At 42.5% G+C, this 26,036-nt stretch overlaps 1 protein-coding gene across 2 annotated transcripts; it reads right to left on the reverse strand.

The window, feature by feature from the left end:
• Nucleotides 1-106: 106 nt before the first annotated feature.
• Nucleotides 107-23,546, reverse strand: LOC106566847 (AMP deaminase 1). 2 transcript variants are annotated; one of them, XM_014135321.2, is made up of 16 exons: nucleotides 23,394-23,546; nucleotides 16,206-16,217; nucleotides 15,163-15,328; nucleotides 10,029-10,194; nucleotides 9,255-9,420; nucleotides 8,922-9,144; nucleotides 6,024-6,153; nucleotides 5,043-5,237; nucleotides 4,668-4,799; nucleotides 4,417-4,580; nucleotides 4,001-4,127; nucleotides 3,582-3,745; nucleotides 3,305-3,425; nucleotides 3,016-3,189; nucleotides 2,503-2,613; nucleotides 107-621 (listed from the first exon to the last, which is right to left on the reverse strand). In XM_014135321.2, the coding sequence occupies exons 1-16, from the start codon at nucleotides 23,413-23,415 to the stop codon at nucleotides 466-468; spliced, it is 2,229 nt and encodes a 742-aa protein (XP_013990796.1). In that variant the 5' UTR covers nucleotides 23,416-23,546; the 3' UTR covers nucleotides 107-465. The 2 variants fall into 2 exon arrangements, with proteins under 2 accessions (XP_013990796.1, XP_013990798.1); XM_014135323.2 differs by lacking the exon at nucleotides 16,206-16,217 and having other exon boundaries at nucleotides 23,394-23,524.
• Between the last annotated feature and the right edge of the window lie 2,490 nt (nucleotides 23,547-26,036).

Below are 26,036 nucleotides of genomic sequence, written 5' to 3' on the forward strand. Positions count from 1 at the left end.
GTCATTTGTATCCCCTCTGAAATAAGCAACTGACGGGGCAAGGGCATCAATTTAAGCAAATCAATACAGTCATGGTTTGGTTTGACAAAAGAGATTCATACAGAAATCAAATTAAACCATTTGACATTTAATTTATTTGTTTCAAATCATTATTGTAACAGTGTCATCCCACAATAGGCACATTAAGCATGAAATGTGTTTTCACATAAACAAGTAAAAGAACAGTGAAACCAATTAAATGAAAAGATGGAATACATCATACAGGATGATCACTACATACGCAACCTGTTACATTTAACGGAGTTGACCACAGCCCCGAGATAACACTAAAAACACATGACCCATTCTAATAAATAGACCATGTGGTTTGCCATGAGAGAACACTAGTACACAATAAGGTTTTGTCTTAAAGAATCGATACATTTAGCAGGGGCTGTCAACATAAAACATCAAATCTAAGATTTATCAGTCAGTCTTCAGACCCTCCTTGATGAGGTTGAGCTCATAGCACAGTGTCTCGTAGCGATAGGCCATACGGATCTGGGCCACATTGGTCTTGCGGATGTCATTGCCCTCAGGGCCCTCCTTCAGATAGTCGGCACCCAGAAAGTGAGTCTTCTCCTGTAGATAAAAACCCAAGGCAACACGTTTTGGTTCTGACAAAACTTAGCCATGGCAGTCTACAACAGTGTTGTGTAATCCAACACATTGCTTTATTGTGTATGGGAAAGCCTGAAATTAGCCATGAATCATGGCATGTCTTTGTAAAAATATTTACAGTTTAAGTCGGAAGTTTACATACACCTTAGCCAAATACATTTAAACTCAGTTTTTCACAATTCCTGACATTTAATCCTGGTAAAAATTCCCTGTCTTAGTTCAGTTAGGATCACCACTTTATTTTAAGAATGTGAAATGTCAGAATAATAGTAGAGAATGATTTATTTCAGCTTTTATTTCTTTCATCACATTCCCAGTGGGTCAGAAGTTCACATACACTCAATTAGTATTTGGTAGCATTGCCTTTAAATTATTTAACTTGGGTCAAACATTTTGGGTAGCCTTCCACAAGCTTCCCAAAATAATGGGTGAATTTTCGCCCATTCCTCCTGACAGAGCTGGTGTAACTGAGTCAGGTTTGTAGGCCTCCTTGCTCGCACATGCTTTTTCAGTTCTGTCCACAAATATTCTACAGGATTGAGGTCAGGGCTTTGTGATGGCCACTCCAATACCTTGACTTTGTTGTCCTTAAGCCATTTTGCCACAACTTTGGAAGTATGCTTGGGGTCATTGTCCATTTGGAAGACCCATTTGAGACCAAGCTTTAACTTCCTGACTGATGTCTTGAGATGTTGCTTCAATATATCCACATACTTTCCTCCCTCATGATGCCATCTATTTTGTGAAGGGCACCAGTCCCTCCTGCAACAAAGCACCCCGAAAACATGATGCTGCCACCCCCGTGCTTCACGGTTGGGATGGTGTTCTTCGGCTTGCAAGCCTCCCCCCTTTTCCTCCAAACATAACGATGGTAATTATGGCCAAACAGTTCTATTTTTGTATCATCAGACCAGAGGACATTTCTCCAAAAAGTACGATCTTTGTCCCCATGTGCAGTTGCAAACCGTAGTCTGGCTTTTTTATGGCGGTTTTGGAACAGTGGCTTCTTCCTTGCTGAGCGGCTTTTCAGGTTATGTCGATATAGGACTCGTTTTACTGTGGATATAGATACATTTGTACCTGTTTCCTCCAGCATCTTCACAAGGTCCTTTGCTGTTGTTCTGGGATTGATTTGCACTTTTCGCACCAAAGTACATTCATCTCTAGGAGACAGAACGCGTCTCCTTCCTGAGCGGTATGATGGCTGCGTGGTCCCATGGTGTTTATACTTGCATACTATTGTTTGTACAGATGAACGTGGTACCTTCAGGCATTTGGAAATTGCTCGCAAGGATGAAACAGATTTGTGGAGGTCTACAATATTTATTCTGAGGTCTTGGCTGATTTCTTTTGATTTTCCCATGATGTCAAGCAAAGAGGCACTGAGTTTGAAGGTAAGCCTTGAAATACATCCACAGGTACACCTCCAATTGACTCAAATGATGTCAATTAGCCTATCAGAAGCTTCTAAAGCCATGACATAATTTTCTGGAATTTTCCAAGCTGTTTAAAGGCACAGTCAATTTAGTGTATGTAAACTTCTGACCCACTGGAATTGTGATACAGTGAATTATAAGTGAAATAATCTGTCTGTAAAGATTGTTGGAAAAATGACTTGTGTCATGCACAAAGTAGATGTCCTTACCGACTTGTCAAAACTATAGTTTGTTAGCAAGAATTTTGTGAAGTGGTTGAAAAACAAGTTTTAATGACTCCAACCTAAGTGTATGTAAACTTCCGACTTCAACTGTATATATAGATATATTGACACAGTGTGGATAAATTGTGGGTCTCTGAGGCAGTATATTGTTTATCCTGTTTGTCATCTGTTGTGTTTGTTACCTCATCAGACAGGCCACTCTGCAGCACACTGTTCCTGGAGATCTCACACATGTCACAGGTGCTGAGCTTGAACACCTGGGCTGCAATGGCGTACTCCTCCATCAGGGGCTCCTGAGGACACACAGTCAGAGCAAAGTGAGCTGGGCATCTCGCTTACTCTCTATCAACCATTGCCATTTTGAACTTAAAGGTTAAACCAATGAACGGCACCCTAGGTCAGTTGATTGGCACGAAATGCACCAACATGAACATTTTACATTTACATTTTAGTCATATAGCAGACGCTGTTATCCAGAGCAACTTACAGTAGTGAATGCATACATTTCATACATTTCTCTTTTTTTCCCCCATACTGGTCCCCCATGGGAATCAAACCCACAACCTTGGCGTTGCAAACACCATGCTCTACCAACTGAGCCACACGGGACCACACGGGAACCAAGAGAGCCCCAAACATACAGATCGTCCTACACAACACAGACAGTACCGGACGGGCACCCAGTTTGGCCTCACCTTGGTGTAGTGGAACTGCATAGGGTCATCAGTGGACAGGGAGACGATCAGGCCCTTCTTGAGGAACTCCAGAACAGGATTCTTGGCATACTCCAGGAAGAGACTGTTGTTGCTGAGTGGAGACATGGCAATGGGAATCTGGGCCAGGAAGTAGAGGTACTGCAACACGGGGCTCTGTTGGGTGGGAGTGTTAAATATAAACATCAACATTAAGACCGTTGGAGTTAGTTGTGTCATGTGTTGATGGTGCCAAAGAGAGGGGGCTATTTTGTTTGGAGAGGCTACTGACCTTCTTGAGATTGAGGCCGTGAGAGATGTTGTCAGCGGTCATGAAGGAGGCCAGCAGATGGGTGACGGCTCCAGCCTCTCCACAGTGGGGCCTGAACTGGAAGGTGTTCATTCCCCTAGCTCTAGGAAGCAAACATAAACACAGACTCAGAGACAGAATGATGGCCATGTACTGTAAGACACTGATAATGATACGGGTGTATCATGTTTGGTTTTTACTTTTTCTGAAACAATTTCTTGAAGGACATGTGGATTGTGATTTGACATGTGATACTCACTTGCGTAAGTGGTTGATCATAGTGATGTTGGCATACATGTAGTAGATGTAGTAGCTGTAGGAGGGGTTCTTGACAATGTCCCACTCCTCTGGCTTGGGGCTCTTGGTGCAGAACATGTGACCACTGTGCTTGGACTCGTCATCCACACTGTCGAAACCTGTCACCTACAGAACAGAGAAAGATGGAGAATTAAGAGATTGCCTTGATATTCGATGCATTTTCGACATACCAATTTTTCTTTTTATAAAGTGATTGAAAATGTCAAATTTTAAAAATCGAATTCCTCCCTTCTGAAAACATTTCCATCAAGGCTGGAGAACAATCATGAATTAGGACATTCGAGTGAAATAGCCCTTGAAATCATAAATAAAAAATGTAAACCTCCTTTATCCCTGGTCTCTCATGCCAGTCTCACTCACATGCTTGAGGAAGATGCTGAGCTCAGGGTTGGCGTGGGGTTCGATGGTGGCCTGGAAAATAGGCATGAAGATGTTCTCCAGCATCTTTCCAAAGTGGGGCACAAAGTTCCTGCCTCTAAAGATGTCACTGAGGTGGAAGTACAGAGAATGAGCAGTTAGTAGTTAGTCAGACATTATTCTAAATGCACGAATATCATTATTTAGAGAGCCATTTAAAAATATATTCTGTTCAGGTTTTGTTTTTTACTTTCAGTGCCAACGTGACGCTCATAAAATAGTATCATTTTTGACTGAGTTTGCCAAACTCTGTATATCCATGCCTCTAGTATTTCTAACACTTCCTGAAGAATCTAATCGTAAAAAGGGTACAGAAAGAGGGAAGTACATTCACTGATGAACAGAGGGATAGAACTTACTAGATCCTGGGCACTTGAATCATCCACTTGAGTTGAGGGGAGAAGACTCTATGCTTGTTGAACCAGCCGGAGAGCTTGGCCCACTCGTTAGGTTTACAGCCATAGATGGAAAGACGGGGTTCGGCATATTGGTACCTGGCATCCTCCAGGTCCGATGCCACTTCCTGGGTGCGAAAAAATTGAGAATTAGCTGGTTGTAATTAAGCAGTGTTTACAAAAGGGATACTAACTCAGCCATAACAGAGTCTAACCTTAATGATCCTGGCAAAGTACTCTCCGTCGATGTGGTTCTCTGTCTTCATGTACAGGTCACGCAGCTCACTGGCTCCCACAGGGTTGTACTTGGCATTGAACTTGTCAAAACGCTGAAAGGTTTGTCTGCCCTTGAGAGAAGAGGGTGAGAGAAGCATGTAAGACCAGGGAATGTACATACTGGCAATGGAAAAATAATCAAAATATCAAAGCTGCATATTGTTTCACTATATGCATTTTACTGTATAAGCATTCTACGGCTTCTGCCAAGAGATTTGGAACTTTATTACACAGGAGGTAGTAGCACACTTTCATTTTGGCCACAGGACTGCATTTCCCCTTTGAACGCTACACTAGCTAGAGGTAGGACTCACAGCGTGCACATCTAGGGAATCGACAGTGAGATCATAGGGGTGTAGGTTGAGGTTGGCAAACAGTTCCTTCATGGTCACATCTTTGCCCTTAATATTTTGCACTACACGGTCAGCGTCCACCCTGTACGACTTCTTGATGAAGCGCAGGAGGTGCTTCTGGTTCATGCAGGCAGCTGCATGGATGTGGGTGTCCACCTACAACAGCACACACAGGAGTTAAGAGAAAAAATAGTTATGAGTTACTGACAAGTTATTATGAGTTCTCTTTGTGGTGTATTGACACTGCTTGAACAACAGGGGGAGCAGAGCACACAACATTTGCTATTTGGGAGCAGAAGCGGAAGTCGCACCCAGGTTGTAGGAAGTTAAAGTAGCCTACTCTAAAGCCCATAGACGTCTTTTGCATTCACAAATATAAGATATCTGTTGAAAGGTCTTTTTTGTAATTTTGTTATTGCTGTCATTTTTATCAATGAAATGAAACTGGTGTAACAGGGTGAAGATTTCCCTGTTACAGGCAGTTGTTTTCAGTGTTGAATGTGCTCTGTGATTGACCATGTCTAGGGCCCCACTTTTAAGTGCAGAAATGGAGGCACTGTGCTTTTACGTTCATGGCTAGGGAGGATACAGCTTATGTCAAATTGACGCCAAAAATGTGCTTTTTTGTTGTTGTTGCATTTCAGCTAACCCTTTTCCTAACTTTAATCTAATTCTCCTAACCGGCTACAAAAAGTAAATTCTGACAAACTGTATACTACCTAGCCAAAACCTGCTTTTACCGGTATTTTCAGCATTATCCACTATTGTTGCTACAGGCAGAAAATCCTAGTAATTAATTGTTCTGTAATTTCCGATCAATAAATCAATGTCTGGTTGTGCATGTGTGTTAAGCCAGCACCTTAACCATTACACCAAGAGGTCTTAGGAGGTTTAATAAGCTAGGCTAATACTAATATGTTTTGTAAGGTGGTAGCTATCTACCTTCCTGCAGTTGTAGAAGTCCCTATGGGGGTTCAGCTTCAGCTCCTTCATCTCCTCCATCTCGTTCAGCATCTCATGCACGTTGAACTTGGACATGAGAAACTTCAGACGACGGTGACTGTATGTCTTACTGGCACCCAGGAAAGACAGACAAAAATGTAATGTGGATCTTGTAAAGTTGTTAGGCATTTCGTGGTGTGATATGTAGTCCATATGTTGGATTATTTGTTCCAGACCAGCCCTAAGGCTGCATTTACACAGGCAGCCCAATTCTAATCTTTTGCCCAATTATTGGAAAAAGCTGATCTGATTGGTCAAAAGACAAATTAGTGGAAAGAAAAAAAAGATCAGAAATGGTCTGCCTGTGTAAACGCAGCCTAGCTCACTTGATGCAAGTGTTTAAGCAGGGTTGGATCAAAAGCCAGCACATACACACTGCTGTGGCTCTGCTGGGTTGGAGTTAACCTCGCTCCCAGGCTATTGCGCACAGCACATATTACCAAATTCATAGATGCTAACTACCTTTAGCGTCTATTGATGAAGGTATCTTCTTCTAGGGAGACTTGTGTTAAAAGGCCCGATGCTCTGTCTGAACATGAACACGCATAGCTTGTGGAATATATCTTTGATATCAGCGAGAAATAATAAAAAATAAAAAAATTACTACACACCTTTATAGAGTTAGGTCTTTATGGAGTAACGGTAGGCTCGCCTACACTCCTTAAGAGTACATTCTTGGGCTAAGTGCATATAAGCATAGGACATAGTCCCGTGAGCTCAGTTGGTAGAGCATAGCCAGGGTTGTGGGTTTAACTCCCATGGGGGACTCGTATGAACAAATATGAAAATGAATGCACTCACTACTGCAAGTCGCTCTGGATAAGTATGTCTGCTAAATGACAATTTTTTTTAAAACATCAACGTTTAAAAGTTGGCCTTAGTGGGAGTGACAACAGAATTCAATGGGAGTGACCTTACTGATTAAAGTATTTGTAATTAAATTAACGAATCACATGACTGCGTGGCGTGGCTCCAAATGGAGGCAAGACCCAGGCAGGAATTTGTGTTGCGCACAAGACACGTACCGGGGAGGGTGAAGAGGAAGGGGTTGTGGGAGATGATTGGTTGGTAGATTAAGCCAATGCCTGTGTGTCAGGAGTTTCTCCTGATCATTCTGTATTGGTGATCCCACGGGGTTTGTGCTGATTATACGGAAATTGTGACAGCTGGTTAAATGGCGTCCCTTGAGAAGACAAGATCAAGATGTATGTCAGGAGAAGTGCAGTATTATCTTAAGGAGACGCATACTTGGAATATGGAGGAGGAATGGAGGGAAAAAGAGGAGGTCAAAGAGAGAGAGGGAGGAATAGGGTGAGCTTGAGTAGGTTAAAAATAGCAGGAAAATGGAGATGGTTTGTTAAAGAAGAATGGTAGAAAGTGTAAGCAGAGTGAGCTGAAGACAGGAGGAGAAATGGAACTGAATGAGGTCAAAGTACTGGAGGTGGTAGGTGTGGTGAAGTTCTCAGATCCCGAGGCTTGCACCGAGGGTCAGGATAAAGATGAGCCTGTGACAGTAGGAGTGAAGTTTTTGGAAAAAGTGGCCCCTAGCCTTTTGGCTGATCCATTTGTGGTTTCAGGGTGTGTAAAAACAGAGTTGGGTGCTGTGGAATCGGCGAGGGTAACCAGAAGTGGTCTTTTGATAATTGTTTGTGTTTCTGCTGGTCAGAGGCAGAAGGTGATCCGCGTTAAACGAATGGGGGCAAAAAAAATTGAATTGTTTTGCTCTCAAGAAAAGGGCACCATTGAAAAGAGTGATTACTGATGTAGCAGGACATGTAAAAGTTGACCAACTGAAAGGGAAGATTCCCAGAGTTTGTGATGCTCGTCGTTTGGTGCGACGCAGACAGGGTGGCGTGAGTGGTGAAACAAAAGAGTCATTGTCTGTTCTTTTGAATTTTTATGTTGAGTCTTTGCCCGACAAAGTGATGTTAGGATATATAAGTTATCCTGTACAAGCTTTTGTGCTGAATACATTACGTTGTTACATGTGTCAAGCTTATGGGCATGTGGCAGCAGTGTGTAGGAGGGAGGTTACTAGGTGTGAGAAGTGTGCAGAAAGGCATGAGACAAAGGAATATGTAGCATTGGGGAAGGTAGTGGTATGTGTTAATTGTAAGGGTGCCCATGGGGTTGGGGGTCAGAAATGTCCTGTGTGAGAGAGGCAGGTTGAGGTTTCCAGGGTTAGAGTAGTGCAGAAGTTGTCATATGCTGAGGCAGTGAAGAAAGTTGAGGAAGATGGGTCAAAGAGGAGGGATCCTGGGAGGAGTGGTGTGAGTAGTAGATCTGTACCAGTACAGAGGGATAGGCCAACAAGTGATATATATTATTCAGTAAGATTGGATTTTTTGCATTTACAGCAATGGTTTTCAACTGTACTACAGGGATGGAACGTAAGTCGCAGAAAATTGAGGTTGTGGTGGCAGCTGCAGAGAGGTATTTGGGTGTGTGAGACTTGACATCAGAAGAGTTACAGGGTGTGTTAAGTGGTGGTGTCCAATCCTTTCAGGTTGTTGGCCTGAGGTAGGACTTAATAGATTTAAATAGTAGAGAAGGGTGGTGTCCTTTTGTATTATTTGTGAGTGTGGTGTTAGATGGTAGGGTACTATTTATTTATTCTTTCAAGCAAAGTATAAGGGAGTTGTACTCCAGTCTAGTAGGTGGCGGTAATGCAAAAGGTATTGGATGCCAACTGCCGTTAAACCTCATCGAAGAAGTTCTGTATTGGCTAACCAAGGCCAGGTTTGCCACTTTGGTCCACCAGACTCTTCACATTTGGCCGGAAGTGTCTTGTAATGACATTAGGTTGGAGTTAACCTCCCATTGTGCAGTAAAACTCACGTTGGGCCCTGTGCAATCAGAGCAATGAGGAAGTTCATGTCGTCAATGAAGGTTTCGTAGTGGGGGGCGGGCATGTTCTCGATGGGTTTGTGTTGGTCGGCCTCTGCTGCGTCTTTGTACACATAGATGACACCGTCCTTCATACGCGCTACCCAGCTCAGGTTTTCGGGCAGGCACTTGGTGTTGAAGGGGTCCTCGCCCTCCTTGGGTGGGGATGTGAAGACTGGCAAACAAAATGGTAGCTGTTAGATACTTTCTTGGCAGTAATCATTTGTCACGAGAAACTACTGCATTCATACCCCAGACATCACACTTGCCAGCCTATTCACTTACCTGGTTGCACGGAGTGTTCAGGCTTAAAGGGCTCTCCCTCAATGTCCCTCAGGTACTGGGATGTGGTGAGGGGGAAGCGCTGGTAGGCCAGCCTCATGTACTTCTCTCTGATGGTCAGAGCACGGTACACACCCTTACAGGAAATCTCAAAGTCATCCATGGTTACCTATGAGTAGCAAGGGGAATGATGGAATAAGTGCCCTGTTCCAATACTTTAAAAAAATAAATGCATCCTTCCATCCCTTGAAGTAATCACTGATCTAACACAAATGGATAATTGTCAGCAAGTTGTCAGTTTACAATGGGACCAAATAATTTGATAATATTCATTAGTGGGTTATGTAGTAATGCTTAAGTTGGCAGAGGGGAAAGTGAACTACAAACAGTTTGATAAGCAGGCCCCACATCCTCCTTATGATTTCTCTCTGAAAATGTCAGAGACATTTTTTTACTTAAACCCAGGCATCCGCTGTGGGCTCCTAGTCTACAGCGTAGAGGGATCTATTCCTTGAGGAGGCTTCCCTACAGGAGGTCAATGACCCAGTGGCCCTGGGTCAAGTTCACACCCAGGGCCACAAGACATTTGCTGCTATTTGAGGAGGAGAGGGAGGAGGCAGTATAGATAATGTAATGTAAATGTAATAATGTGTTATGTATGAGTTTATGAGCAGGTCCATCCTGTTGGACCAGGTCTCTCTTGCAAAGGGGATTTGATCTCAATAAGTCTAACCTGGATAAGAGAGAAACATAGGCTACATAGCTAAGATATAATACCCCAGAGGCGTAGTCTCCAATGATGGCCACTCTCTGGAAGTCAGGCACTTCTAGGTAGGTTGGGGTGTCCAACAACACCTCCGCCACAGGTGCCAGCACCTTCCTGGCCTGGTCACTCATGGACGGAGGCAAAGTCATGATGCGAGACTTTTGCAGTCTCTTCTTACTGCCGAGCAACAGGGGAGGTGCGACAGACAAAGAGTGGATTTAGTGATAAGGCAAAGGGCGAGACTATATGGACATGCCTGGTACACCCAAATTGATGACATATGTCACACAGCTGAGACGAATGGATTCGGTTCAGTCAGTCATACCGTCGTCCTGATGAGCCCATCCCAGCTAGTTAGTTTATGCTGGTTAGCTGGCTTGGCAACAGCAGCAGCATGGCGCTAGTCAAAACTGGTAAAATAAAGTGATATTTAGTTCAATGGGCGAGGGAGAAATAACTTGTATTGGTCACCATCTGGATATCACCGTGACATGCCAATTAAATGTTCTGCAGCTGCACCATCGAGAGCATCCTGACCGGTTGCATCACCGCCTGGTAGGGCAACTGCTCGGGATCTGACCGTAAGGCGCTACAGAGGGCAGTGCGTACGGCCCAGTACATCACTGGGGCCACGCTCCCTGTCACCCAGGACCTATATAATAGGCGGTGTCAGAGGAAAGCCAATAAAATTGTCAGAGACTCCAGTCACCAAAGTCATAGACTGTTCTCTCTGCTACCGCATTGCAAGCGGTACTGGAGCTCCAAGTCCAGGACCAAAAGGCTCCTTAACAACTTCTACCCCCAAGATGAGTCTGCTGAACAATTCATCAAATGGCCACAGGACTATTTAAATTGACACCCCTCTCCATTTGTTTTGTACACTGCTGCTACATTTACACCCCTACCTACATGTACAAATTACCTCAACTAACCTGTATCCCAGCACACTGACTTGGTACCCCGTATATAGCCTCGTTATTGTGTTACTTTTTACTTTAGTTTATTTGGTAAATATATTCTTAACTCTTCTTGAACTGCACTGTTGGTTAAGGGCTTGTAAGTAAGCGTTTCACAGTAAGGTCTACACTTGTTGTACTCGGCACATGTGACAAATAAAGTTTGATTTGATTAGCTAACGTAACGACAAGCTAGTGCGAATGACCAGTGCAAAGGTCTGTTATCAAGGTGCTTCCCACTGCGCATCTTTATCACGTCGCTGGCGGTAGCTAACGTAGCCAATTTTTTCCATCCCACTTGATTCTTTTTAGAGTAGGATAACAGCCTACACGAGAAATAAATTGTAATATTGGTAGTAACTATCTGGATGTCACCGTGATTGTCTACTTTCTCAATGGGGAGCGTTTGCGCTGCACGCTGCAACACAACAACACGCCGGGGACAGGGTCCTTCGCTCCCACTTGCCGAGCACTGCTGTCCGGTAGTAAGGATGGGAAAGTAGCTTGCTTGTGTAGCAGGCAATATCAGGCCAGTGTAACACCTAAAGCACATTTATAGGTAGCGATGTTCACCGACCAATGTACAAAGCAATTATTAACGAATACATTGTTGTAAAAAAAAATAAACGAACAGTTACTCTAATGAAAACGGAATGATTCTAAACACTGTCTCAAGTCCCAACTTCGGCAGACAAGTTTCGCATTCAGGCTGAAGTTTCTAGCCACAAGCGGCGGGGGGAGTCATTAGAACGACTGACTGAACTGAATTTGTTCGTCACCATTCAAGCGCGACATAGAGCTTGTTGTAGTCCTAAAAAAACGTTAATGAGTTACCTCTGGTTCGTTCAGCCATTCCTATGGTTTTTTAGATAAACGCCGAGGATAACACAGGCTTAGGAAATCTCATACGTTTTGTCCTTTGATATAAGTCAGTTAACATGACCTTTTTTAATTATGAAGCCTTTGTGCTTTACGTGATTTTAACAATTATATACACGCTTCAAAATTCACAAAAAGTTACGTTATCCGATGAAGATGATCATAGAACAAAACGTATAAGATCTCCTAAGCCTGTGTTTACCACAGACATTATTTTCGGTGTTTATCCAAAAACTAAAAAATGTTAAACAACCATGGTCGGAGTTAGTGCCTACAAAAAAGAAGCTATTACTATTGCTCTCTCTATTTAATACATTTTGGGGACTGGGCGTGTCCTTATCGCCTCTCCCCTATTATATTGACGAGGCACAACTATTTTTTATATATATACACACACAGTACTAGTCATGTTTGGACACACCTACTCATTCAAGCGTTTTTCTTTATTTTACAATTTTCTACGCTGTAGAATAATAGTGAAGACATCAAAACTATGAAATAATACATATGGAATCATGAAGTAACCAAAAAAGTGTTAAACAAATCAAAATATATATTTTGTATTTTAAATTCTTCAAAGTAGCCACCCTTTGCCTTGATGACAGCTTTGCATACTCTTAGCATTCTCTCAACCAGCTGCATAAGGAATGCTTTTCCAACAGTCTTAAAGGAGTTCCCACATATGCTGAGCACTTGTTGGCTGCTTTTCCTTCACTCTGCGGTCCAACTCACCCCAAACCATTTCAATTGGGTTGAGGTCGGGTGATTGTGGAGGCATCTAATGCAGCACTCCATCACTCTCTTTCTTGGTCAAATAGCCCTTACACAGCCTGGAGGTGTGTTTTGGGTCATTGTCCTGTTGAAAAACAAATGATAGTCCCACTAAGCGCAAACCAGATGGGATGGTGAATCGCTGCAGAATGCTGTGGTAGCCATGCTGGTTGTGTGCCTTGCATTCTGAATAAATCACAGACAGTGTCACCAGCAAAGCACCCCAACACCATCACACCTCCTCTTCCATGCTTCACAGTGAGAACCACACATGCAGAGATCATCCATTCACCTAGACACAGCGGTTGGAACTCAAAATCTCAAATTTGGACTCATCAGACGAAAGGTTTAATGTCCATTGCTCGTGTTTCTTGGCCCAAGCATGTCTCTTCTTATTATTGGTGTCCTTTAGTAGTGGTTTCTTTGCAGCAATTTGACCATGAAGGCCTGATTCACACAGTCTCCTCTGAACAGTTGATGTTGAGATGTGTCTGTTACTTGAGCTCTGTGAAGCATTTATTTCGGCAGAAATTTCTGAGGCTGGTAACTCTAATGAACTTATCCTCTGCAGCAGAAGTAACTCTGGGTCTTCCTTTCCTGTGGCGGTCCTCATGAGAGCCAGTTTCATTATAGCGCTTGATGGTTTTTGCGACTGCACTTGAAGAAATTTTCAAAGTTCTTGAAATGTTCCGGATTGACTGGCCTTCATGTCTTAAAGTAATGATGGACTGTCGTTTCTCTTTGCTTATTTGAGCTGTTCTTGCCATAATATGGACTTGGTCTTTTACCAAATACGTAAATCTTCTGTATACCCTCCGTACCTTGTCACAACACAACTGATTGGCTCAAATGCATTAAGAAGTAAAGAAATTTGACAAATTAACTTTTACCCAGGCACACCTGAAATTCTACAATTAACCTTTAGAAATTCTACAATTAACCTTTAACAAGGCACACCTGTTAATTGAAATGCATTCCAGGTGACTACCTCATGAAGCTGGTTGAGAGAATTCCAAGAGTGTGCAAAGCTGTCATCAAGGCAAAGGGTGGCTACTTTGAAGAATCTCAAATAGAAAATATATTTTGATTTGTTGAACACTTTTTTGGTTACTACATGATTCCTCATGTGTTATTTCATAGTTTTGATGTCTTCACTATTCAACAATGTAGAAAATAGTAAAAATAAAGAAAAACCTTTGAATGAGTAGGTGTGTCCAAACTTTTGACTGGTATTGTATATATTATATATATACTACCGTTCAAAAGTTTGGGGTCACTTAGAAATGTCCTTGTTTTTGAAAGAAAAGCACATTTTTTGTCCATTAAAATAACATCAAATTGATCAGAAATACAGTGTAGACATTGTTAATGTTGTAAAGGACTATTGTAGCTGGAAACGGCTGATTTGTTATGGAATATCTACATAGGCATACAGAGGCCCGTTATTAAGCAACCACCACTCCTGTGTTCCAATGGCACGTTGTGTTAGCTAATCCAAGTTTATCATTTTAAAAGGCTAATTGATCATTAGAAAACCCTTTTGCAATTATGTTAGCACAGCTGAAACTCTCGTGCTAATTAAAGAAGCAATAAAATGGGCCTTCTTTAGACTAGTTGAGTATCTGGAGCATCAGCATTTGTGGGTTCAATTACAAGCTCAAAATGGCCAGAAACAAAGGACTTTCTTCTGAAACTCATCAGTCTATTCTTTTTCTGAGAAATGAAGGCTATTCCATGAGAGAAATTTACAATAAACTGATGATCTCGTGCAACGCTGTGTACTACTCCCTTCACAGAACAGCGCTTTATCAAACTAGACACTCAAATGTACTTGTCCTCTTGCTCAGTTGTGCACCGGGGCCTCCCACTCCTCTTTCTATTCTGGTTAGAGCCAGTTTGCGCTGTTCTGAGAAGGGAGTAGTACACAGCATTGTACGAGATCTTCAGTTTCTTGGCAATTTCTCGCATGGAATAGCCTTCATTTCAAGTTCAAGAAAAGACTGATGAGTTTCAGAAGAAAGTTATTTGTTTCTGGCCATTTTGAGCCTGTAATTGAACCCACAAATGACGAGGCTCCAGATACTCAACTAGTCTAAAGAATGCCAGTTTTATTGCTTCTTTAATTAGCACAACAGTTTTCAGCTGTGCTAACATAATTGCAAAAGGGTTTTCTAATGATCAATTAGCCTTTTAAAATTGTAAACTTGGATTAGCTAACACAACGTACCATTGGAACACAGGAGTGATGGTTGCTGATAACGGGCCTCTGTACGCCTATGTAGATATTCCATAAAAAAAATCTGTCGTTTCCAGCTACAATAGTCATTTACAACATTAACAATGTCTACACTGTATTTCTGATATATTTTATGTTATTTTAATGGACAAAAAATGTGCTTTTCTTTCAATAACAAGGACATTTGTAAGTGACCCCAAACTTTTGAATGGTAGTGTATATAAGTTGATGAAATGCCATGTGCGTCCACTTATATCAGGAGTAAACCCTCTATTTCACATCTTCCTCTCTGCTAATACCCACCGTTTCTCAATATCTTCTTCAGTGTGCAGGTGGTAGGCCATTTCCTGTTTTAGGATGGGACAGTCATCTTGCTCTTCAAACAAGGAAATCTCATCGCGGACGCCCTCACCTTTGGTCTCAGATGCAAAGACTTCCTCTGCAAAGGCACGCATGTGCTCATCGGTCTCTGGCAGAAACATATACAAACGTGTTACCCACCCCGTTTTTTGCAAGGTAATAGCAAGTTACTAAGTGTGAACTTTTCTTATGTCATATGCCACATAACATCTTGTTTCCCAAAAGCTTTTAAGTTCACTACACAGGACATGATGCAATGAAATGGACAACATGGAGCGCTGACCTGAAACAAGCACTGAACATGAAACAAGCTATCAACAGCATAGATACAACAGGTGTGAATGATCAAGCAAGCTAGGATGGTCAAATCCATCATGATTTAAATTATTGGTTGAAATGATCTTGTAAACACCGAGGTAGTACCACAGAAGGAAACATTAGACATACCTTATTGCAACAGTTCAAAACACTCCCCAGCAGCACATGCTTTGTGTGTATAAGACCAAGCAGAACTTGGTCCAACGTCAACTCCCACAGCTCTGAGCACTAGCTTGGACTGGTAACACAAGGTTCCATGCACACAGAGCTACAGTAATCCAGCACAAACAATAGGGCCCGACGACTCACATAAGCACTCAAAAGCTTGCTCTACTGATACATCAAATATCTACAGTACAAACAAAACAGCCTTCTAGAGCCAAACAAGACAAAAGAGGCTGTGATACTGCACAACTGCAGAAACTCTTGGCCTATCTTGTTCATGGAGTCAGAGTATCTCTGGACTCAACAAGGCCCAGAAACCTCATGCGCCATCAGACTGATACATTTATTGACTTATTCATTTGTCTAGCATCCACTGCAAACTCTATTCTATGACAAATAAGTGAGTGAATGAATGTTGGCAGTCACACATTTCAATGGTGGGACATACATGCAGGGTCAGGCTACTCTAGGATTGCTGTCTTCTTCTCACCCTTCATACTTACTTTGACCTGATACTGCATTCCGCAGCAGGAGAGGAGAGGATAAACCAAAAGGGAACCAATGAAACAAAATAAAATCAGGTTACGAATTAAATTAATGAGTTAGATAATGTTATTACACATTAAAATGAATGAGACACCCTTCCCTGGTCTGTTTCATTTGATCAAATGACAGAAAACCCTTTTCCCATTTAGAAATGCAACATGTAACCATCCAAGGATTCAGCATGAGATAATGAACATAATGATAGTCAATTGAGTTAACTCATAAATGTGTTGATGAAATACTAACAATGAATCACAACATGACTGAAAAGACACAACAAAATCAACTAAAGCGGCAATGGATGTTTATCGAGTTTAAACATTAATTAACAAGCAAGAAATGACTTACAGAAGTAAGGCAACCGGTCATTGTTTTTGGAAGAATATGAATCATGATATTTAGGGAGCATGTTATGTTTAAATTAAGATTATTGCAAAACAGTATGTCATGGTTCTAAAATAGTGGTCAGTCAGACACTGGTTCATTTCTAATGTTAGATGGTTCCTCCCCCTGAAAGTAGCCTATGGGCCAAGATTAACTGTAATCTATGTTTGTTTGTTTTTTTACCAGCTATTAAAAAGTTAAATGAACTTTAGCCAATGCTAGCTAAAATCTAAATAATTGGGGCATGTGTTCAAGTTTTCTAAAATCCATGACCAAATTATTTCAAATCAACTTGGTTTGACGTGATGATTTGGCCTTTTCTTATTTTCTTTTTTCTTACATTGTGTCACACTCTGACCTATGAGAGTTGTTTTTTCTCTGGTTAGTTAGGTCAGGGCGTGATATGGGTGGGCAGTCTATGTTTTTTGTTTCTATGTTTTGTTCTTGTTTTTCTATTTCTAGGTTGAGTTTTGGATGATCTCCAATTAGAGGCAGCTGGTTCGTGTTGTCTCTAATTGGTGATCATATTTAAGCTGGGGTTTGTCTATGGGGTTTTCTGGGTAGTTGTTTTCCGTTTTGTGAGTATCACCTGGCGGAACTGTTGGCTGTCATTTTGTTGTTTTTGTTTAAGTGTTATCATTAAAGTAAATATGAGCACTCTACACGCCGCGCCTTGGTCCCCTTTATACGACCCTCATTACACATTGCATGAATGTACCCCTATCACTTCCATGGAGTTTTAGCTAGTGTTGGCTAAAGTTAGCTGAAGTTTGTAGTGGCTGTTTAAAGAAAACCGGACCATGGATTACAGTATCTCCTAGCCCCTAAACTACTTTCAGGGTGAGGAACCATCCAACGTTGAGTTGTAAAATACTGAACTTCTCCTTTAAACCCAACTTTTAATATAGATTCTCTATTGAGCATGCATTTTAGTCCAGTAGTAGGCTTAATGGAATTATTAATGTTGTATCTCTAAGATCCATGCAAAGAGTAGAATCATCCATGAGATTCCCAACATTCAGGGGATGAGGGAAAGAAAACATTTACTCATCCCTTCACAGCACAAACAAGTCTGGAGTACCAAGAGCATCTTGTTTGTTGAGTTTCCTGTCATGCATTCCCATGTACAGTGACTCACTGAGACAGGCCACCTTTGATTAATTTATTCTCTATACCCCCTATACTCAACTGGCAGACCGGGTCCGGACCCAGAACAGGGTCAATAGGGACCGTAGGTCTCGGTAAATAATTTTAAAAAAAAATCATTAAACACACATTAGACACGGAAGAATGCATAGAATTGCAGAAAATGAGCTTTAAAACAGTAACATTTTCTCTCCTCCAACAAGAGGGGTGTGAAGAGTTTGGGGTTGCATGGGTTGCGAGGTGGGGGTCTGTTACTACGCCGATAAATGACATTATCCATCCAGACGTTTCCCATCTAGGAAATGTGTGTGACCGGAACTTAACAAATAGTACTTGAGTACTCCTGCTCTGTACGTTATCCTTGGATGAAGAATAAATGTTTTTCTAAATGTCACACCCTAATCTGTTTCACCTGTCTTGTGCTTGTCTCCACCCCCCTCCAGGTGTCACCCATTTTCTCCATTATCCCCTGTGCATTTATACCTGTGTTTTTTTGTTGGTCTGTTGCTAGTTCGTCTTGTCTCGTCAAGTCTACCAGCGTGGTTTTTCCCGTGCGCCTTTTCTCTCTAGGCCCTGTTTTCTAAACTCAGCAAAAAAGAAACGTCCTCTCACTGTCAACTGTGTTTATTTTCAGCAAACTTAACGTGTAAATATTTGTATGAACATACCAAGATTCAACAACTGAGACATAAACTGAACAAGTTCCACAGACATGTAATGAACAGAAATGGAATAATGTGTCCCTGAACAAAGGGGGGGGGGTCAAAATCAATAGTAACAGTTAGTATCTGGTGTGGCCACCAGCTGCATTAAGTACTGCAGTGCATCTCCTCCTCATGGACTGCACCATATTTGCCAGTTCTTGCTGTGAGATGTTACCCCACTCTTCCACCAAGGCACCTGCAAGTTCCCGGACATTTCTGGGGGGAATGACACTAGCCCTCACCCTCAGATCCAACAGGTCCCAAACGTGCTCAATGGGATTGAGATCCGGGTTCTTCGCTGGCCATGGCAGAACACTGACATTCCTGTCTTGCAGGAAATCACGCACAGAATGAGCAGTATGGCTGGTGGTATTGTCATGCTGGAGGGTCATGTCAGGATGAGCCTGCAGGAAGGGTACCACATGAGGGAAGAGGATGTCTTCCCTGTAATGCACAGCATTGAGATTGCCTGCAATGACAACAAGCTCAGTCCGATGATGCTGTGACACACCGCCCCAGACTTTGACGGACCCTCCACCTCCAAATCGATCCCGCTCCAGAGTACAGAACTCAGTGGAACGCTCATTCCTTTGACGATAAGCGCGAATCCGACCATCACCCCTGGTGAGACAGAACCGCGACTCGTCAGTGAAGAGCACTTTTTGCCAGTCCTGTCTGGTCCATCGACGGTGGGTTTGTGCCCATAGGCGACATTGTTGCCGGTGATGTCTGGTGAGGACCTGCCATACAACAGGCCGACAAGCCCTCAGTCCAGCGTCTCTCAGCCTATTGCGGACAGTCTGAGCACTGATGGAGGGATTGTGCGTTCCTGGTGTAACTTGGGCAGTTGTTGTTGCCATCCTGTACCTGTCCTGCAGGTGTGATGTTCGGATGTACCGATCCTGTGCAGCTGTTGTTACACGTGGTCTGTCACTGCGAGGACAATCAGCTGTCCGTCCTGTCTCCCTGTAGCGCTGTCTTAGGCATCTCACAGTATGGACATTGCAATTTATTGCCCTGGCCACATCTGCAGTCATCATGCCTCCTTGCAGCATGCCTAAGGCACGTTCACGCAGATGAGCAGGGACCCTGGGCATCTTTCTTTTGGTGTTTTTCAGAGTCAGTAGAAAGGCCTCTTTAGTGTCCTAAGTTTTCATAACTGTGACCTTAATTTGCGTACCGTCTGTAAGCTATTGTCTTAATGACCGTTCCACAGGTGCATGTTCATTAATTGTTTATGGTTAATTGAACAAGCATGGGAAACAATGTTTAAACCCTTTACAATGAAGATCTGTGATGTTATTTGGATTTTTATGGATTATCTTTGAAAGACAGGGTCCTGAAAAAGAGACGTTTCTTTTTTTGCTGAGTTTAGTTCTTCCAGTTTTGACCTTTCTGCCTGAACCTGCCTGCCGTTCTGTACATTTCTGACACTGCCGTGGATTACTGACCTGTGCCTGCCCTGACCCTGAGCCTGCCTGATGTTCTGTACCTTACTGACTCTGCCCTGGATTACTGACCTCTGCCTGCCCTGACCCTGAGCCTGCCTGATGTTCTGTACCTTACTGACTCTGCCCTGGATTACTGACCTCTGCCTGCCCTTGACCTGTCATTTGCCTGACCCCTGTTTTGTTAATAAACATCTGTGAATCGAACTGTCTGCATCTGGGTCTTATCCTGAGTCCTGATAGTACGAACTGGCCATTACTGACACGGCAGACTTGGACCAGTTCCGCAACGCCGTCTCCTATCTAGGAGCCACCACTGAGAGACACAAGGAGTTACTTCGAGATCTTATGGAAGGATTCCAGACCTTGGCGGAACGCCGTGACCATGCCTTGAATACATTGCTGGAGCAATTCCGCGGATTTTCTGTTAGGCAGCAATGCCCTCTTATGATTAGAATGACACTCAGTAACTTGTTAGTCTTACAGGGTGCTGATGGTGACGATACAGTTCTATTCAGTACCGGTATTACAAGGAAGACATCACATGACCCAGCTGTTTAACAAAATGTTTTGATAACAATAGCCTAAGAACAAAAAAGATCAGAAATGGGCTACTTGTCTAAACACAGCTTAAAGGCATCACACACATACAGTTGAAGTCGGAAGTTTACATACACTTAGGTTGGAATCACTAAAACTCGTTTTTCAACCACTCCACAAATTTCTTGTTAACAAACTATAGTTTTGGCAAGTCGGTTAGGAAATCTACTTTGTGCATGACACAAGTCATTTTTCCAGCAATTGTTTACATACAGATTATTCCAATTATCATTCACTGTATCACAATTCCAGTGGGTCAGAAGTTTAGATACACTAAGTTGACTGTGCCTTTAAACAGCTTGGAAAATTCCAGAAAACGATGTCATGGTTTTAGAAGCTTCTGATAGGCTAATTGACATCATTTGAGTCAATTGGAGGTGTACCTGTGGATGTATTTCAAGGCCTACCTTCAAAACCAGTGCCTCTTTGCTTGACATCATGGGAAAATCAAAAGAAATCAGCCCAAAAAATGTTTGTGTATCTCCACAAGCCTGGTTCATCCTTGGTAGCAATTTCCAAATGCCTGAAGGTACCACGTTCATCTGTACAAACAATAGTACGCAAGTATTAACACCATGGGACCACGCAGGCGTCATACCTCTCAGGAAGGAGATGCATTCTGTCTCCTAGAGATGAATGTACTTTGGTGCAAAAAGTGCAAATCAATCCCAGAACAACAGCAAAGGACCTTGTGAAGATGCTGGAGGAAACAGGTACAAATGTATCTATATCCACAATAAAATGAGTCCTATATTGACATAACCTGAAAGGCCGCTCAGCAAGGAAGAAGCCACTGCTCCAAAACTGCCATTAAAAAAGCCAGACTACGGCTTGCAACTGCACATGGGGATAAAGATCGTACTTTTTGGATAAATGTCCTCTGGTCTGATGAAACAAAAACAGAACTGTTTGGCCATAATGACCATCGTTATGTTTGGAGGAAAAAGGGGGAGGCTTGCAAGCCGAAGAACACCATCCCAAACATGAAGCACAGGGGTGGCAGCATCATGTTGTGGGGGTGCTTTGCTGCAGCAGGGACTGGTGCACTTCACAAAATAGATGGCATCATGAGGAAAGAAAATGATGTTGATATATTGAAGCAACATCTCAAGACATCAGTCAGGAAGTTAAAGCTTGGTTGCAAATGGGTCTTCCAAATGGACAATGACCCCAAGCACACTCCCAAAGTTGTGGCAAAATGGCTTAAAGACAACAAAGTCAAGGTATTGGAGTGGCCATCACAAAGCCCTGATCTCAATCCTATAGAAAATATGTGGGCAGAACTGAAAAAGTGTGTATGAGCAAGGAGGCCAACAAACCTGACTCAGTTACACCAGCTCTGTCAGGAGGAATGTGCCAAAATTCACCCAACTTATTGTGGGAAGCTTGTGGAAGGCAACCCGAAACGTTTGACCCAAGTTCAACAATTTAAAGGCAATGCTACCAAATACTAATTGAGTGTATGTAAACTTCTGACCCACTGGGAATGTGATGAAAGAAATAAAAGCTGAAATAAATGATTCTCTCTACTATTATTCTGACATTTCACATTCTTAAAATAATGTGGTGATCCTAATTGTTACGAGGATTAAATGTCAGGAATTGTGAAACTGAGTTTAAATGTATTTGGCTAAGGTGTATGTAAACTTATGACTTCAACTGTAGTGGTCCACATGCATATTGGTCCACATGCATGTTCAATGTAACATATAGTCATGTCTCAGACAGATATACTGGAACTGGGAAGACTCCCCACCACTCTGAAGAATTTTGTAAATTTGGACTGCTTGTCCATAGGTTCAAATTACGCCTTAATGACTTCGTATTAAAGCTGTCAAGCCAATTCTCTGCCCACCAATTATAACGTCAAAGTGGTACTGACAGACAAGTACCTCAATAGGAATTTATCACCTGAACAGTTGGCTGGTCTGTGCTCATGCCACAAGACCTGGTGTGACTGGATTAGTCAATCAACATATCAAAGCTTTCTGATATTGAGTCAAATTGAGATTAGGAACTTTTATCCTGTATAAATCCTTACAATTAACATTTCTGAATGGATTGTCTGAAAGAAAACTTTTTCTGACAAGACATGAGGGGACAAATCAGCAGAGGTAAGTGTCCAACAAATTTGAGTTACCAACACATATTTAGAGTTTGACATTCACAATAAAATATGGGTAGTCCATTAAAGGTCAACTGCCCTTTACTGGCCTATGTGGCATCGATAGGAGTCAAACATTTATACTAGTGTCAAAATTTACTACGAAGTGTAAATAGGATAATTTTGGTCATAAAGTCAGTCTCGTCCAAAACGGAGTATGGTTAGTGACTGCTTCATGACTTACTTGAGGATTTGGTTTGGATTACAATTATGTCAACAATTAATTCCCCCTTTTGCCTATTAACATGTGTGGTGGTTTTCTGTTAAAAGACAGCGCAGGTTCCCTTTGCATGGCCCGGTGCCCCGGGTGGGCAGAGACCTCTCCTTAGGATGACCAATGGAATGGTCAAAAATAAGCAAACCCAACCCACCCAGGTCACGCAAAACGAACTTGCTAGCATTTCTTAATGATCATTGTTGAAACACTAGGTTAAATTAGGAAGTGCAGTCACCCTTATAAAAACAAGATATTAAATAAATATAAACCCTGGAAGATTGGAGAGAGAAATCATTGTACTTGAATAAAGGCTATTTACGAAATAACTATGTTTTCATATATAAAATACTGCACTCTGGAAATCTGTGTTCTACTGGCTACAATGCTGCATGACAGGACTATCAACATTCTCAGGCATGGCTTGAAAGTGGGGCAGCAGTCTGTCACTACAATCGCAGTGGCACCCACGAAAAACGACTCACCTGGCATATTGACTTTAGGCATGGTTCCCTTCCACAAACTCGATCCCTGAGGACTGGCAAAGCTGGTCAGCTACTGGACTGGTGTAGTGGGAAGTGTGGAGCCCTCTGCCTCTCCAATGCAATATGAAACTGTGCTTGCGCTGTGTAACCAGAGCTTGCTGTGCCCACACTGGATACATGACAGAGGATTCCGCGTCACCACTCTATTTTAAGTTTTAACATGCCAAGTCTCACTGACAAGTACACATAGCAGGAGAGAGGGTGAGGGTCTGGTGTTACCAGTTCAAAAGCACACACTCATTTTTTTCTGGACAAGTTCAAGAGCATAGACATTTTTTTGAATCCAGAAGGGTGGTGGTCATGGTCAGAGTGGGAAAACAACTGGAAAATAATTATCTGGAAAGGATGAACAGTATGCGAAAGGAGAATATCTTATATTTAAGATTACATTACCTATTACTCAGTGAACATTTTCTTACACTTTTTAACTCTTACTCTGTCATTTATACTAGTCCATGTACACAATTAAACATTTAAAATATCTAGCAGTGTTTGCAAATCATTGCAAAATGTCTTCAGCAAAAGCTATTATAGTAGACTCATATTGTGGTGTCATTGTCAGCTGTGAAAAAGTTGAGCATCAAATATTCAGCTGCAACAGTAAAGAACCCGCATCAAACTACACTTCTCCCTCAAAAGATCATACTCCAAAAGCCTTTGAACACTGTACAGGAAAGGGCAGCTTTTCATTAGCCAATAATAGGTAGTTTGCCAGTTGGAAAGGTAAGAACATACAAAAGCTAAGGAACACCAGACAAATCCTGCCTGAAAAGCTGCATGGTCCAGAAAAAAAGGCTTTTGGCTGTGTAGTTTCCAACAACACTAACAAGTATGAAAGAGTAACCACTTGAGTAACTGCTTCAGTATGGTTTTAGATCCCATCATAGCACTGAGACTGCACTTGTGAGGATGGTAAATTACCTTTTAATGGCGTCAGACCGAGGCTCTGCATCTGTCCTCGTGCTCCTAGACTTTAGTGTTGCTTTTGATACCATCGATCACCACATTCTTCTGGAGAGATTGGAAACCCAAATTGGTCTACACGGACAAGTTCTGGCCTGGTTTAGATCTTATCTGTCGGAAAGATATCAGTTTGTCTCTGTGGATGGTTTGTCCTCTGACAAATCAACTGTACATTTCGGTGTTTTCACTATATATTTTACCTCTTGGCGATGTCATTCGGAAACATAATGTTAACTTTCACTGCTATGCGGATGACACACAGCTGTACATTTTGATGAAACATGGTGAAGCCCTAAAATTGATGGTTGTACAGTCGTCTCAAATAAAACTGTGAAGGACCTCGGCGTTACTCTGGACCCTGATCTCTCTTTTGACGAACATATCAAAACTGTTTCAAGGACAGCTTTTTTCCATCAACGTAACATTGCAAAAATCTGAAACTTTCTGTCCAAAAATGATGCAGAAAAATTAATCCAGGCTTTTGTCACTTCTAGGTTAGACAACTGCAATGCTCTACTTTCCGTCTACCCGGAAAAAGCAGTAAATATACTTCAGTTAGTGCTAAACACGCCTGCTAGAGTCTTGACTAGAACCAAAAAACGTGATCATATTACTCCAGTGCTAGCCTCTACACTGGCTTCCTGTTAAGGCAAGGGCTGATTTCAAGATTTTACTTCTAACCTACAAAGCATTACATGGGCTTGCTCCTACCTATCTTTCCGATTTGGTCCTGCCATACATACCTACGCGTACACTATGGTCACAAGACGCAGGTCTCCTTACTGTCCTTAGAATTTCTAAGTAAACAGCTGGAGGCAGGGCTTTCTCCTATAGAGCTCAATTTTTATGGAATGGTCTGCCTACCCATGTGAGAGACACAGACTCGGTCTCAACCTTTGAGTCTTTATTGAAGACTCATCTCTTCAGTAGGTCCTATGATTGAGTGTAGTCTGGTCCAGGAGTGTGAAGGTGAACGGAAAGGCACTGGAACAACGAACCGCCCTTGCTGTCTCTGCCTGGCCGGTTCCCCTCTCTCCACTGGGATTCTTTGCCTCTAACCCTATTACAGGGGCTGAGTCACTGGCTTACTGGTGCTCTTCCATGCCGTCCCTAGGAGGGGTGCGTCACTTGAGTGGGTTGAGTCACTGACGTGATCTTCCTGTCCGGGTTGGCGCCCCTCTTGGGTTGTGCCGTGGCGGAGATCTTTGTGGGCTATACTCGGCCTTGTCTCAGGATGGTAAGTTGGTGGTTGAAGATATCCCTCAAGTGGTGTGGGGACTGTGCTTTGGCAAAGTGGGTGGGGTTATATCCTACTTGTTTGGCCCTGTCCAGGGGTAGCGTCGGATGGGGCCACAGTGTTTCCCGACCCCTCCTGTCTCAGCCTCCAGTATTTATGCTGCAGTAGTTTATGTGTCGGGGGCTAGTATCAGTCTGTTATATCTGGAGTATTTCTCCTGTCTTATCCGGTGTTAATTTAAGTATGCTCTCTCTAATTCTCTCTCTCTTTCTCTCTCTCTTGGAGGACCTGAGCCCTAGGACCATGCCTCAGGACTACCTGGCCTGATGACTCCTTGCTGTCCCCAGTCCACCTGGCCGTGCTGCTGCTCCAGTTTCAACTGT

Source organism: Salmo salar, chromosome ssa13 (genome assembly GCF_905237065.1).
Source record: "Salmo salar chromosome ssa13, Ssal_v3.1, whole genome shotgun sequence".
In the NCBI taxonomy this organism is placed as follows: domain Eukaryota; kingdom Metazoa; phylum Chordata; class Actinopteri; order Salmoniformes; family Salmonidae; genus Salmo; species Salmo salar.